At 41.3% G+C, this 14,217-nt stretch overlaps 1 protein-coding gene across 3 annotated transcripts in view; it reads left to right on the top strand.

Moving 5' to 3' along the window:
• SF3B3 (splicing factor 3b subunit 3) overlaps nucleotides 1-7,032 on the top strand; it is a 44,097-nt gene extending 37,065 nt beyond the window's left edge. For all 3 annotated transcript variants that reach the window (XM_006199695.3, XM_072967696.1, XM_015235503.2), the window contains 9 exons: nucleotides 679-853; nucleotides 1,594-1,799; nucleotides 1,898-2,054; nucleotides 3,077-3,202; nucleotides 3,633-3,845; nucleotides 4,309-4,407; nucleotides 5,150-5,293; nucleotides 5,931-6,035; nucleotides 6,431-7,032. In XM_006199695.3, coding sequence (XP_006199757.1) covers nucleotides 679-853; nucleotides 1,594-1,799; nucleotides 1,898-2,054; nucleotides 3,077-3,202; nucleotides 3,633-3,845; nucleotides 4,309-4,407; nucleotides 5,150-5,293; nucleotides 5,931-6,035; nucleotides 6,431-6,571 — 1,366 coding nt within the window. In that variant the 3' untranslated portion in view covers nucleotides 6,572-7,032. The remainder of the gene's footprint in view (nucleotides 1-678; nucleotides 854-1,593; nucleotides 1,800-1,897; nucleotides 2,055-3,076; nucleotides 3,203-3,632; nucleotides 3,846-4,308; nucleotides 4,408-5,149; nucleotides 5,294-5,930; nucleotides 6,036-6,430) is intronic.
• The last annotated feature ends 7,185 nt before the right edge of the window (nucleotides 7,033-14,217 follow it).

Raw genomic sequence — 14,217 nt, 5'->3', positions numbered from 1 at the left:
TTGAGCTAAATCCTCCCCCTTAGAATGACAAGTTTTGATGTTTAAATGGTTGATTTCTTTACTCTCACATGCATTAAGTACTATATTTTTAAGAGCATCTGGATTCTGCTCGTTTTGTACATAATTTGGCTTAGGCACATCTCTGTCCTTTTTGACAAGGTTGTACGTTTCATACTTGCTGCCTCTTTCTACACTGTTGTGGATTTCCTAAAGCTTAGGTAGTTTTCATTCAGAATGGCATCTACTGTATTATGGAACACTGTCACACAAATACTGTATGTCGGTAATTGCAGTGCTTCACAACAAATTTGAAATTGGTATTCTTTATATCACAGTTTGTCAGTAATAATCAGGAGGAAATTTTAACTATCACTATCATATTATCATTGGAGGGATTAAAAAAAATTCCTTTGGGGATTCTAATGTAGATTTCACTGGTGAAAACTGGAATCACCATGAACCAGTGGTGGCCTGTTGTGAAGTAAAGGGCCTTTCCCAGATCTCTATGTCTCTTGCGCAGAATCTTTTAGATTAGAAGGCTAATGTTTCATGTTACCTAATTCTACCATTAGAGCTTTAGGGGTTGATGTGTTTTCTGTGATAGCTTATTGACCATTTCAACACCAGTTTCTTGGTCCTGAGTGAGTGACCTATTAACTACATTGACTTTTGCCGTAGGATTTTGGCGTTGGAGAAGCTCGGTGCTGTCTTCAATCAAGTAGCCTTTCCACTGCAGTACACACCCAGGAAATTTGTCATACACCCTGAAAGTAACAACCTTATCATCATTGAGACTGACCACAATGCCTACACTGAGGCCACAAAAGCGCAGAGGAAGCAGCAGATGGCAGAGGTAATGCAGCTGAGCTTCAGGGTTCAATAACAAGGCATTTGTGTGAAATTCTATTTTATTGAAAAGTTTAAACCGCTATGTAATTGTTGGTTATTGTCTTTGTGATATTTAAGATCCAGGTCCTTCAAGTGGAGCCCTCTGCCATGGTCATTGGTTTTAGAGACTTATGGCTCAGGACTAAAACACTGACCTGGGTTTATTCAGTATTCAGCTCCCTCTCTGGACTCCCTTCAGTCCTTGAACTTCTAAAACAGTCTGTGTTATATGTTCCTTGGATTCGGGCCCAAGAGAGCTTTCATATTCCCTGCAACACCAGCTTCTTCCAGAAATCATTTCCCTGCAAGAAGCAAACAGTCCCAACCATGTAAAACTATCTGGCCTAAAAGAGAAAGGAAAAGTAGTCTTAGCAAGGGAAATCAGATGATTAGGTAGAAAAATGGTGTTTTCATCTTCATGTTTCTCAGACTACTAGTCAAGTAATCACCACAGCCGATGTCAGTTCTTTTTGGCATTGATATTTAAAAATAAGTACCTAGTTTCTCTTTCAGTGATCTTTCCCCTTCCCCTTGTCTGTACACCTCTCCAGTTAATCTTCATTTTGGGAAATCCTGATTTTGGTGACAGATTTTGCTACTTTGTATATTATGAGGACCCCCTGGAGGTGTTTTTACTGCTTGTCCACTTCTCACCTAGTACCCACCTCTGAACACACCAATTCCTCCTTGGTTCTTCGGATTTAGGAAATGGTGGAAGCAGCAGGGGAGGATGAACGGGAGTTAGCTGCAGAGATGGCAGCAGCATTCCTCAATGAAAACCTCCCTGAGTCCATTTTTGGAGCTCCTAAGGCTGGCAATGGGCAGTGGGCCTCTGTGATCCGAGTGATGAATCCTATTCAGGGGAACACACTGGACCTTGTCCAGCTGGAACAGAATGAAGCTGCTTTTAGGTAAGGAGCCCAGGGCATCAGGGTTTTTGGAGACTGGAATGGGAATTATCTAGGCTATGCCTAATGCCTGACTCCTGATTCTTTCTCTGTAAATGCAGTGTGGCTGTGTGCAGATTCTCCAACACTGGTGATGATTGGTATGTGCTGGTGGGTGTGGCCAAAGACCTGATACTGAACCCCCGATCTGTAGCAGGAGGCTTTGTCTATACCTACAAGCTTGTGAACAATGGGGAAAAACTGGAGTTTTTGCATAAGGTAGGAACTAACCAGTGGTTTTCCTGAATCATAGGTCTTACTAGACTTTTCCACTTTTGCGTGAGTTGTGGGTCGGATCTTTTGGTGACCATTTAGAGAGCCAGCTCATTGGTTTCTGATCCATCTCTTGATGGCACAAGAGAAATATTAGGGCTTGCGTGCTCCAGTGAAGCTCTGCTGCCTACTGGTGCCACAAGAAGCGTGTGTGCTAACCACCCTCCATGGGGAGATACAGACACACTGAATAAGCCCCTTGTTTTCTGGTCTTACTAAGTAGGCAGCAATTTGTGACCAAAATCCAGCAGTTCTAAAGAATTAATATTCTCAGAGTGGAGGTAATGGGGGTGGATTACTGTTTATTTGGTTACATAGTTCCCTTTTGGAAAGGTCATAAAGTTCTGAAGGTGAATGGTGGTGATAGTTGCACAACATTATAAGTATGCTTAATATTACTGAATTGTATACTTGAAAATGGCTTGAATAGTAAGTTTTATGTTATGCATATTTTACCATAATTTTTAAAATGAAAAAATTCCTGTACACTGATAGCACATGAATATGGTTTCTCTAGGCCTCCCACAAAGGGAGTGTTCTCTAGGAAATAATTGCTTCACAACCTTTTTTGTGCTAAACTCATTGTGTCTCCCTTAGAACTCAGCCATCACTTATCAGTAGGACTCCTTTCCCCTCCCCAGTATACCACTGTCACTTCTGATATTGAGACTTCACGATTAGTTAATGGCACCATGTGAATTTGCATGGGCTCTCAGGCAGTGTTCATCAGGCACCAATCCACTTTTCACTTGTGGCATCAATCCACTTGCTGAAATGCAGTGTTTGGGACCTGTTTACCCAAATACCCTGTTTCATAGAGACTGTTCTTTGTGTAGTGTATTTTCTCTGATGAGCAACAGATGATCGCTCGCTGTTTTCCTGATGGATGCCTGTAGAAGGCATTTTGGGTTGAAGGGGTATGGCTGTATGTTTTAATAGCCATATTACCTGGTTTTTTTCCCTCACAGACTCCAGTGGAAGAGGTCCCTGCTGCCATTGCCCCATTCCAGGGGAGGGTGTTGATTGGTGTGGGGAAGCTTCTGAGAGTCTATGACCTGGGAAAGAAGAAGTTACTCCGAAAGTGTGAGAACAAGGTAAATTTGCTGGTAGAGGGCCCAGATCTAGTTAGTGAGGAAGGAGGAGACTCTGGCAGGGTGGTGGACAGGAACTGTTAGAATCATGTGCCTTTATCAGTACCTTGTTCTCCAATTCCAGACTATGAATTAAGCCCTTGAGACTTGAGAAGGGCAGGAGTAGGTGGGTTTCTTGACTTCCTCACACTAAGAGCCAGATTTCTGTCCTGTTTGCTTCTGTAAGGAATTTATCTGGGGCAATTAGTCATATATTTCCACTGTGTTAAAACCATCTAGCTCTTTTTTTTTTTTTTTAACTTCTGGGGATTTATTGCTGACTGCTGTTCTTTGGTGTGTGCCATTCTTGAGACATATGTTGCAGTCAGAGTAAGCTGATCTTTGTTGATTCTGTGTCCCAAGGTTACGCCCATTGCTGTCCTTGTTTTCTCAGCATATCGCCAATTACATCTCTGGGATTCAGACTATTGGACATAGGGTAATTGTATCTGACGTCCAAGAAAGTTTCATCTGGGTTCGCTACAAGCGTAACGAAAACCAGCTCATCATCTTTGCTGATGACACCTACCCTCGATGGGTCACAACAGCTAGCCTCCTCGACTATGATACTGTGGCTGGAGCAGACAAGTTTGGCAACATTTGTGTGGTAAGGTGATACTGGGTTACAGTGATGTGTAGGAAAGCTGACTCAATTCAGTTTGTTTGTGGTAAAGCCAAGGACCCAGGACTATGAATATGGAAAGTAAAAATGGATTTAAAAGCCTTTTCAATCCCCTAACCCTTTTCACCTTCCTCCTCCCCATGCAGCATGATTTAATAATGATAAATTTGTTTGAGCTAACGACTAATACTTTCAGTTTTTGCCAGAATTTTGGTTTATCTTTTAAAGCCCAGTCTGGCTTCTCTTGTTTATGTTCTGTGGTCTTCATTTTTCCTCTTGCTGTGTTAGACCCTTGCTCACTGGAGTTTTTTGCTCCTCAGACACCAGAACAGGTGCAGGAGACTTGGGCTCAGGCCCCTGTCAAAGGACCTGGGGCAAACATGTTGCTTGGTGACAAGGGTGAGTAGGTGCAGGACCCAGCTATGTGATTTGTGTCACTTCATTGTAGGTGAGGCTCCCACCTAATACCAATGACGAAGTGGATGAGGATCCCACCGGAAACAAAGCCCTGTGGGACCGGGGCTTGCTCAATGGGGCCTCTCAGAAGGTAAGATTGCAGAAGGACCAGTCTACGTAGTACATTCTTCACGACCCTCACCAAGGGAACTTTTTTTTTTTTTTTTTTTTTTTTTAGTAAATTATCCACAGTGCACATGACTGCTGAGTGCTCTCCCATGCATGGATATCTCTAAGATTGACAGTATATAGCCTATAATGGATGGACACTGGGTTTGACACACAGTGACCAAGTTACTATTCCATTTTTTTAACAGTAAAATAGAAATTTTTCTGAGACATTTTAGCAGTGTAAATCTCTTTGGAGCTTAGTGGGTTCCTTGGGAAAGATGGTTGCACAGGTTTATTCCCAGTACTAACCAGCTTCTCTCTGAGGTGTGTCCTGGTCTTTACTCTTTTCTTGTGGGAATATACTGCTGTAGTAGAGCATCTCTGGATCTTTAAAAACAGATCCATTTTAGGGGACAAGCCTAGTGATTGCTGTTTTTTTTTTTTTTATGATTTTTTTGTGGTTTCATTTTTGTAAACTTGATAATTCAACAAAAAGATTTTTCAAATATAAATAAAAAATGATGTAACTTCAGCATGTTTGTGAGGACATAAAGCTCTAAGTAAATGCTAGGAACATTTCAAAGTATGTTTAAATTTTAGTATTTCATGAATTTTAAAAGATAGTAAAATCTGCCATTTGGAGGCGCCACTTGCTTTTGGGAATCTAGAACAGGCTTCTGAGGGCACATATAGTTAGTTACCAGTCTGGTTTTGATTTTCAGGCAGAAGTGATCATGAACTATCATGTGGGCGAGACAGTACTTTCATTACAGAAGACCACGCTGATCCCTGGAGGCTCAGAATCACTTGTCTACACCACCTTGTCAGGAGGAATTGGCATCCTTGTCCCATTCACATCTCATGAGGTGATATCTTCCACATGACTCTAGCTTTTGCCTTCCCAGTGTTATTTCTTGGTGGTAAATCTGCCTGAGAAAGCAATCCAGTTTGTCCCCATCTGCAACTCAGAGTGTTGTGGAAATTTTACAAGGTGATTGGAGTGCCTGGGGAGATAGGAATCTTGATTTCCCGCCCCCGCCCCCACCCCTTCCCAGGGAAAGCCATTTGCTTTTATACTGTACCAGGGTTTGGTTCAGTTCTGATGTAGGTATAGGGTTATTTAAAGGCCAAAGCCCCAGAACCAAACCCCACAGAACAGAAATAGTGGTATGTTGTGGACTGGGCATTTACTGCCTCATAGAGTCAACTCTAGGATTGGCTAAATTTGGTTTATGTAATTGCAGCCAGGGAAGCTGGGATTAGGAATCTAACTTCACAATTACTCTTTACATATGATGTTTTCTCTCATGTTCTACAAATACAAAGGGGTTTTCTTTCAGGTTTAAGCTATCTTGTAGCAGGAAAATCTGTGATCACCAGGAACAATTAGATATTTGTGGTAAAAATTAGTAGCTTGTCTGTTCATTGTGCTTCCGGAAACCATACACTAGTAGTTGAAATCACTTTTTTTTTTAGTGACAGATTCTTTGTTTCTTCTGCCAGGACCATGACTTCTTCCAGCATGTGGAAATGCACCTACGATCTGAACATCCCCCTCTCTGTGGACGAGACCACCTCAGTTTTCGTTCCTATTACTTCCCTGTTAAGGTAGGTCTTTCTTAGAAACTTGGGCTGAAGAGGGGGATCCTTAGCCCATTATAACCAGTCTTCTCTGGGCATCCCTTCATTAAAAATTAGAATCGTCCTGAATGAAGTAGCATCGAGAGAGTGGATTGATGGAGACAGTAATGGGGAAGAGGAATAGTGATATTCAGAGACCTCTTCCCTGAGGACAGTCCATAGCCAGAGAAGGTTTCACCCAGTTCTGCTAATCTGAACTCTGTTTACTAAGGATCAACTTTGAATATTGTTCCTGGCCTGTAAATGGAATTCAGGTGTCTGAGGGAGAATAAAAAGTTTTCCTTGCAGTTGCTGCTTTAGCATGTGCCATTTTCTTTGAGCATCTAACCTTTTTCTTCCTCTCTCATTTTTCCACATCTTAGAATGTGATTGATGGAGACCTGTGTGAGCAGTTCAACTCCATGGAGCCCAACAAACAAAAGAATGTCTCTGAAGAACTGGACCGAACCCCACCTGAGGTGTCCAAGAAGCTTGAGGACATCCGGACTCGCTATGCCTTTTGAGCTCTTCCTTCCTTTTCCCATGGGGCTTGTCAGAGACTGTATTATTTTCCTCACCACATGGCTCTGAATCCATATGGCAGAAGAAGGATGGCTGGATAATTAAGATTTTGTAATATTAAAGCTAATAGCTCTTCCCCTGGAGTGACTGGTTTCCCCTAATTGGCACTAAGATTTGCCATACTTTTTCTGGCCTAGTACATAATACATTGCCCCGAGGATCCAGTGTGGAATACAGTGCCTCTTTTCCCAGATCTTTCTTGCATTGGTATTTCTGGCTATGTTGTCTACTTTTGTACACACCCTTAATTTTTAACTGGTTTACCTGTAAATATCGTTTTGTATGATGTTACCTTTGAGGGAGGGAGGGAAGCAAAGGTAGGGACCAGGTTGGATATAGTATAATTCTGGAGTTCTGCCACTCTGGAACCTAACCAGAAATACAAACTTAGTTTTTAAGGTGACTGGTGTCCATGCGTCTTTTCTGGGGATGAGAATTTAGGTGGGAGATCTGAGCCTGAGTTGGAGCAGGAAGAACTGGGTATCTTCCTTCCAGCTACCTACTTGGACTAATGGCTTCTATTGTCCTCATGCTCCCAGCTCTGAGATGGTGTATTCGCTTTCTGTTGTCTTTTCTACTATGTAGATAAAACTTGGGCTCAATAATAACCATGTGGTCATCCATGCCTCTTGAATAGTGAGGAAGGGTGGCTGATTTCTTCTTCCCTGTTTAAGCTCCCTTCTACTTTGAGGTCTAACAGTGAAGGATTTGGCATGAATTCCAGCTGGCTAGTCTCTTAATAGATGCTCCTTTTACTTCCACAGCTCCTGAAATGATCAGTTGCCATCTGTCTACTAGGAAGGATCAGTAAGTACAGAAGAACTTGCCCTTGGGAATCAAGTCAGTACCTGTGGCTCCTATTTAAAGGCATGTGGGTAACCTGGGGTGGGAGGTGTCTGTCTGCCACAAACATCTTAGGTGGGCTTTGAAGGGCCTTTCAAGTATTAGGAGACAGCAGCTAGAGGTGACCCAGTCTTAGAAATGTTTCAGCTCACACACTATAGAATTCAGCCTTCCGCTGTCAAGCTGTGTGGGAAGCCTTAATGTTTCAGGCGGTTGTGCAGCTTTATTAAACATAGTGAGGCCTAATTCACTTCTGGGTAAGACTTGACAGAGTAAAACACCTTTTCATGTGCGTGTGTGCTTACACACTTCCATTGAACAGATTCTCTGGCAGGCACTGGGTTAGAATCAGGAATGGAAGTGGTTAGATACAGTCTTCAACCGCAGATAACCCACAGTCTAGTGCACAGAGGGTTTCTGATGCTATCCCCTGGAAATGAGTATCTCTTTAATCATGTCTTGGTTTTACATTAGTCAATAGAGAGACCCAAGTTTTGCTAGGAATTGAATCCCCAAATGACACTTTACTTTCTCACTTAGCTCATGGGTATGTATAGTAGACAGTACTTTTGAATTACATTATTACATTTGCATAGCCTAATTCCAGGGCTCATTTTTCCTGCAGCCTCCACTTGTTCTGTTTAGCCTTTCAGATTCTGTGATGTTGACATGCAGAAGTATGAGAAACTCAGCATTGGTACTTGAGCAGCAGCAATTTGTTCCTAGCCTCTCTCCTGAAATATTTCTTCCTACAGTATTAGGAAGTATTAGGAGGAATATGTAAGAAAGGAAACCTTGATCTCTGTGTATAGTCAGGAATTGCCTTTTTTTTTTTTTTTTTGGTTATCATGTAGACAGCAGTTTATTGGTCACATCAGAGCCCATGGGAGGAAAATACTGCATGCCATGCACTACCACATGGGGGTTGCACTTAGGAACCCAGTAAACAACTGGGGGCTTTGGGAGACAAGCTTTATATTATCAGGACGGTAGAACGCTTCCTGGTTCCTGTGAGAAGTTGTGATTGGCTTGTTTGAATAAACCCATGGACTGGCAGGGAGCCGAAACCTGCTGCTCAGAGGTGGGCAGAAACTGTGCCTGGTCCTTTGATACAGAGGGTTGTTTAGCTACAGAAGGAACCTCATTCACAAGAGCAGAATGGGGACGGAAACCTGTGTGTAGGCCATTTGGAACCCTTCTGATTTTACAGCATGTAATACTGAATCTTAATTTTAGATCTTATACCACAACTGGGAATGTGTGGTCATCTGATTATTGCCCCACAGGAGAGCTACAGGTAGGCCAGACGAGGGTGGATTTCTCGTTGGATCATCTTGTGCTTCTAGTTTATTACAAGAATAATACGAGTGTATTACTCTTTTCCATCCCCAGGTAAAATGATACAAACTCTGGAATTGTCAGAGGAATATGGGTGTGTTTTGGAAAACGTTATCAGATAGATGACAGCAAATCATGAGCTAATATTCCAAGCATTGTGCTAAGCATAGTGAGAAATTCTCAAGGCCTGCTCAGCTGAACTTGACATTCCACTAGGGGAGAGGAAGCTTATACAGATGAAATAATCAGCCAAATGTGTTTATAATAGAGAACTAGAATCAGGCAAAATGTCAAATAACAGCTGAGTAAATTTGGGCAAGCCATTTAAAACTTCTGAGCCCTGGCTCCCAATCTGTAGAAAGTGAAAGGAGAGGTGTAATATATGCTGCACAGAAGTCCTTAAGTATGTGGCCCAGCCCACTTGGAACAGCATCTTATTAGTTCCTTAGAATCCCAACATTTATCAGCAAGTCAAAGTGATCATGTATCTCTTGTGAATACAAATTTTCGTTTGTATGTTTGTTTTATTTTTCCCGAATTTTCCTAATCATGAAAATTATCCCTTAGGCCACTTAATAAAAATATTGATTCCTCAGAGCCTCCCCCTTAAATCTGGAATGGGAGCTTGTAAATAAGACTAGGCATGAACTCATAAGGCCTGAGTTCAATCCGGTCTCTGCCTCTGATTAGATCCATGATTTTTGGTCAGGTTGGTTGACTTCTCATCCACAACATGGAGATAAACAGGATTGATCTCAAAATAAAATGAGATCATATACCTCAAGTACCCAATAGCCAGCCTAGCACATTGTAGGTTATTACTGATCCAAACCTGAGCTCTTAATGTGTGGGGCTTGGGTCAGCACAGTGAAGTCTTCCATTTTCCTTTAGGAGTCACCATGGTTGCCAATCTCCTTCCCTCCCCACCCCACACATAAAGGTGATACTCTCTTTTACCCTTATGCTGCTTTTTCAATGTGTCTGTTGACATTATCACATTCTCTGATGTGGCCAAATGGGTGCCGGATGAGGTAGAGTTTCAAGAGGTAAGCAGATAGTTTCAGCTCCATAACTAAGGGGCCTTCTCTGGATTTGATTTCTCTACGAATTCTCACAGCTGGAAAGATTTTCTTTTCTCTGTGTTTTTTTTTTGGTGGGAGGAATATAATTAGCATACATCACTGTATATTTTGATTTAAATATATTGTCAAATAATTTATCATCTCATAGGTACAACAAAAAAGGCAAAAAATTTTTTTTCTTATGATAAGAACTCTTGGAACTTACTCTTAACAACTTTCACATGTATCACACAACAATCTTAACTAGTCATTATGTTGTGCATTACATTCCTTGTACTTATGTATCTTATAACTTCTCTTTGGCTTATTTCACTTAGCGTAATGCCCTCAAGATTCATCTAGTCCTGCAAATGACAAGATTTCCTTCTTTATGGCAGGATAATTTTTTTAATTGTGTGTATGTGTGTGTGTGTATCTATCTCACATATTATTTATCCATTTATCTGTTAATAGACACTTGATTTGTTTCTGTGTCTTAGCTATTGTAAGTAAGGCTGCTGTGAACATGGGGGTGCAGACATTTCTTTGAGTTAGTATTTTCATTTCCTTTGGATACTTTCCCAGAAGTGGAGTTGTTCTATCAATAAGGGACTTCTATTTTTAATTTTTTGAGGGCACTCCATATTGTTTTCTATAGTGGCTGTACCAGTTTATAATCCCACCAACAGTGTGCAGGAGTATCTTTCTCCCCACGTCCTCACTAGCATTTATTACCTGTTGTCTTCTCGATGATGGCCATTCAAAAAGGTGTGAGGTGATAGTTCATCATTTTTTTTTGATTTGCATTTCCCCAGTGTTTAGTTTTGTTGAATATCTTTTCACGTACCTGTTGGCCATTCATGTATCTTTGGGAAAATGTCTATTCTGGTCCTTTGCCTATTTTTTAATTGGATTACTTGTGTTTTTGCTGTTGAGTTGTATGAGTACATATTTTGGATGTTTACCCTTTATCACATTGTGGTTTGCAAATAATTTTTCCCATTCCACGGGTTGTCTTTTTTACTTTGTTGGTTGTTTCTTTTGCTGTGCAGAAACTTTAGTTTGTAGTCCCATTTTGTTTATTTTATAATTTTGTTACTTGTGTTTTAGGTGTCCTATCCAGGAATTGTCACCATTGAGCTTCTGCATATTCATGAGTTTGCTGGCCCTCTGCACAAGGGCTCTCAGAAGTGGAATTTTAGGAGCGTAGGCACAACAAATTAGGCTTGAATATGTTAAGAGCAGTTTTGTCCAGTTCGTAGTTGTTGCTATAGGATCTACAAAAAATGTTTAATAAAATTTAGTGATTCGATGAGTCTAAATTTACAAATCTCGTCTGTGTGTTTAGGGGACCTAATCAACTCCTTTGGTTTAGTTTTGCAACCAGGTAAAGGGAGAACTCTGTCCTGTCTTGCAAAACACAGTAGAGGTTGCCATGAAACTGAAAAGGAATGTCAAGCCACCAAGGCATTTGCCCTTGGTTATCAGGATTGCTCCCATTCTGCTGCTGTTAAGTCTCTGCAACTTGGGTCAAAAAAAGGACTGAAAAGTTTTTAGTTGCCTCAGCCTTTCCCTGGCATCATGAGTGGAGGTTCCACAGATATTTCATTTTGAAGATCTTTTGCCAGGAACAGCATTCCTTGTGGGGAGGAGGTTCAAGTTGGACTGCAAATGTAGTGTTTTTGTTTGTTTGTTTGTTTTAATGTATTATTAGCAAGACAGCTGCTGGGGCTGGAAAAGGCCCTTGGGGTTCACTCATCTCATGGGAACAGCTCTGGTCTCCAGAATCTGTGTTGTTCTCATGACTGTAAGCCTGTCTTGAATTTCTCATTAGTGGGAAGCCAGAAATGTTGGGAGCATTCTTCACATGGATTAACTGGCTTTCTTTTCTTTTCTTTTTTCTTCTTTTTTCAGTTCCTAGATTCTGTTTCTCTCTCTCTCTCTTTTTTCTAAATTGAAGTATAGTTGATTTACAATATTGTGTTAGTTTCTGGTATACAGCAAAATGATTCAGTTGTACATACATAGTTTATTCATTATGGCTTTTTATAAGATATTGAATATAGTTCCCTGTGCTACACAGAAGGACATTGTTATTTATATATAGTAGTTTGTATCTGCTAATCCCAAACTCCTAATTTACCCCTCTCCCCACCTTTCCCTTTGGTAACCATAAGTTTGTTTTCTATGTTTGTGAATCTGTTTCTGTTTTGTAAATAAGTTTATTTGTATCATATTTTACATTCCACATATAAATGATATATTTGTCTTTCTCTGACTTCATTTAGTATGATAATCTCTGGGTTCATCTGTGTTGCTGCAGGTGGCATTATTTCATTATTTTTATGGCTGAATAGTATTCCCCTATTCTATTGTGAATAGTATACACTGCCCCCCCATCTTTGTATCTATTCATCTATTGATGGACGGTTAGGTTGCTTCCATGTCTTGGCGATTGTAAATAAGGCTGCTGTGAACATTGAGGTGCATGTATCTTTTTGAGTTAAGAGTCTTCTCCAGATATATTCTGTTCATTCAGAATAGAAATGACATGTGTTTGGGTGAATCATTAACTTGCTCATTTGCATATGGAATATTATATGTGAATTTTGTAAGTTTATTGCATGCTTATGATATATTCAAGGGCTGTATCCAGAACTCAGAAGAAGCATCTGTGGTGCTGAAGTCAGATCTTAACCAAAAAAATAACAATGTTGGGGGAAAGGTGCTTGGAGTACATGGGTAACAATATCTGGGATATATGGGTAGCGACTTGGTGAACACCTCTGTGGTTGGTGGCTGATTTATAGTTGGTCCCTGTGTGGGCCATGTATGAAGTTTAAGTGAACTGAAATCAGTAGATACTGACTACACAGCAGTCAGAAGAATCCCCTTCACTGGTCTACATCAGTGTAACCAAGAGCTGTTTTTATAGAAGTTTTGAAAGCAAACATCAGGAGACATGCCTAACTCACTAGAAGATGGTGCTACATAGGCCAGTTTTTACTGAGCACCTACTCTGTGCCACCTCCTCACAGATCTGCTCTACACCCAGGAGTTTTTTTATAACCTAGCAGTTCCTATTTGAGACTGCTGGTGAGGTGAGTCTGCCAGAGAGCCTGGCAACAAGTTTCAGAAGAGCCTAAGGCCCTTAATCTGGTTTTCTCAGATAAAACAGGCACAATTTTGGACTTCTCAGGAAAATCGGAAGTTCCTAAGTCTGAAAAGGAAGAGGAGGGTGGGCAGCCAAAGGTTCTTGTCAGAAAACTAGGAAACCTGTTGCAGTGGCTTTTAACCCCAGCTGGACATTAGGATTGTTTGAGTTTGTCAGAATAGTTGCCTGGATTCTGCCCTAGATCTCTTCTGGGAATGTCTGGGCACCTGTATATTTCACAGCTGAAAATTACTAGGTATGATGGAGAATGAGGGATCATTGATTCTTGTTCAAACAAAGGGAAAAAAAATCAAAGCACCAAGTTTGCAAATTCCAGTTTGGGGACAAAAGGCTGGGAGACTCAACTGGAAGTAGCTAAAAACCTCTGTCAACACCACCCTACCCGTTACCCCCTCAAATCCAGCAGCTTTGTCAGTACCCAGTCAGGTGTGGTTGTAATCCCAGAGGCAAACCCACCTCAGTTCCCCACCTCTGTCTTTTAGAGTCAGTCTTCAAATTTTCAATCCACAGGCTCACCCAGCAGAATTCACTCTCTTTTCTAACTGAAAACAAAATCTCAGGGGATGAGGTTGCTTTTGATCAGATTATTTTGGGAGAGTTATCACAAGTTAATAAATTGCAGTCATAAATGTGTATAAGCTAGTGACATGGTAGTCAAGAGAAATACTAGCATTTACTGTGGGTCAGTAGGGCTTAATGCTGTAAACAGGGCACACTGGATAATCTCTTGCCTTTAAGGAGCTGATGCTGCAACTGGAGAAAGGCACCTTCAAATAAAGCAATCAGAAACAAGATCTCATCTGCCAGGTGCCAAGTAGGCTTGAAGCCCAAAGAAAGCACTGGACACAAAGTCAGATGACCAGGGTTCACCAGTCTCTAATCGTGGTTTTGGTTTCCTGTCTGTAAAATGGGAGAGTAAGACCAGCCTCTAGGGGTCTTCATAACAGAGAAGTGCTTTCCCCTGAGCTTTCAGGGGGTCTGAGGCGTTGTGGCCGCTGAACTTGGGTCTGGAAGCCTTGGGAGACCTGGAACCACCTCCATCTTGAACTGCAGTCCTTCCTATATGTGCTACTTTGAAAGAAAGTATTCTAAGCCACAGGGTCCTGCACAGGGCACGGTAAAGTTTGTTTAGGCTTCTGTGAGGCTGCAATGAGATCCTGTGGCTGTGCCC

The sequence above is a fragment of the Vicugna pacos genome, chromosome 9 (assembly GCF_048564905.1).
Source record: "Vicugna pacos chromosome 9, VicPac4, whole genome shotgun sequence".
NCBI classification, from domain to species: Eukaryota; Metazoa; Chordata; class Mammalia; order Artiodactyla; family Camelidae; genus Vicugna; species Vicugna pacos.
This window is presented reverse-complemented; position numbering and strand designations above follow the sequence as displayed.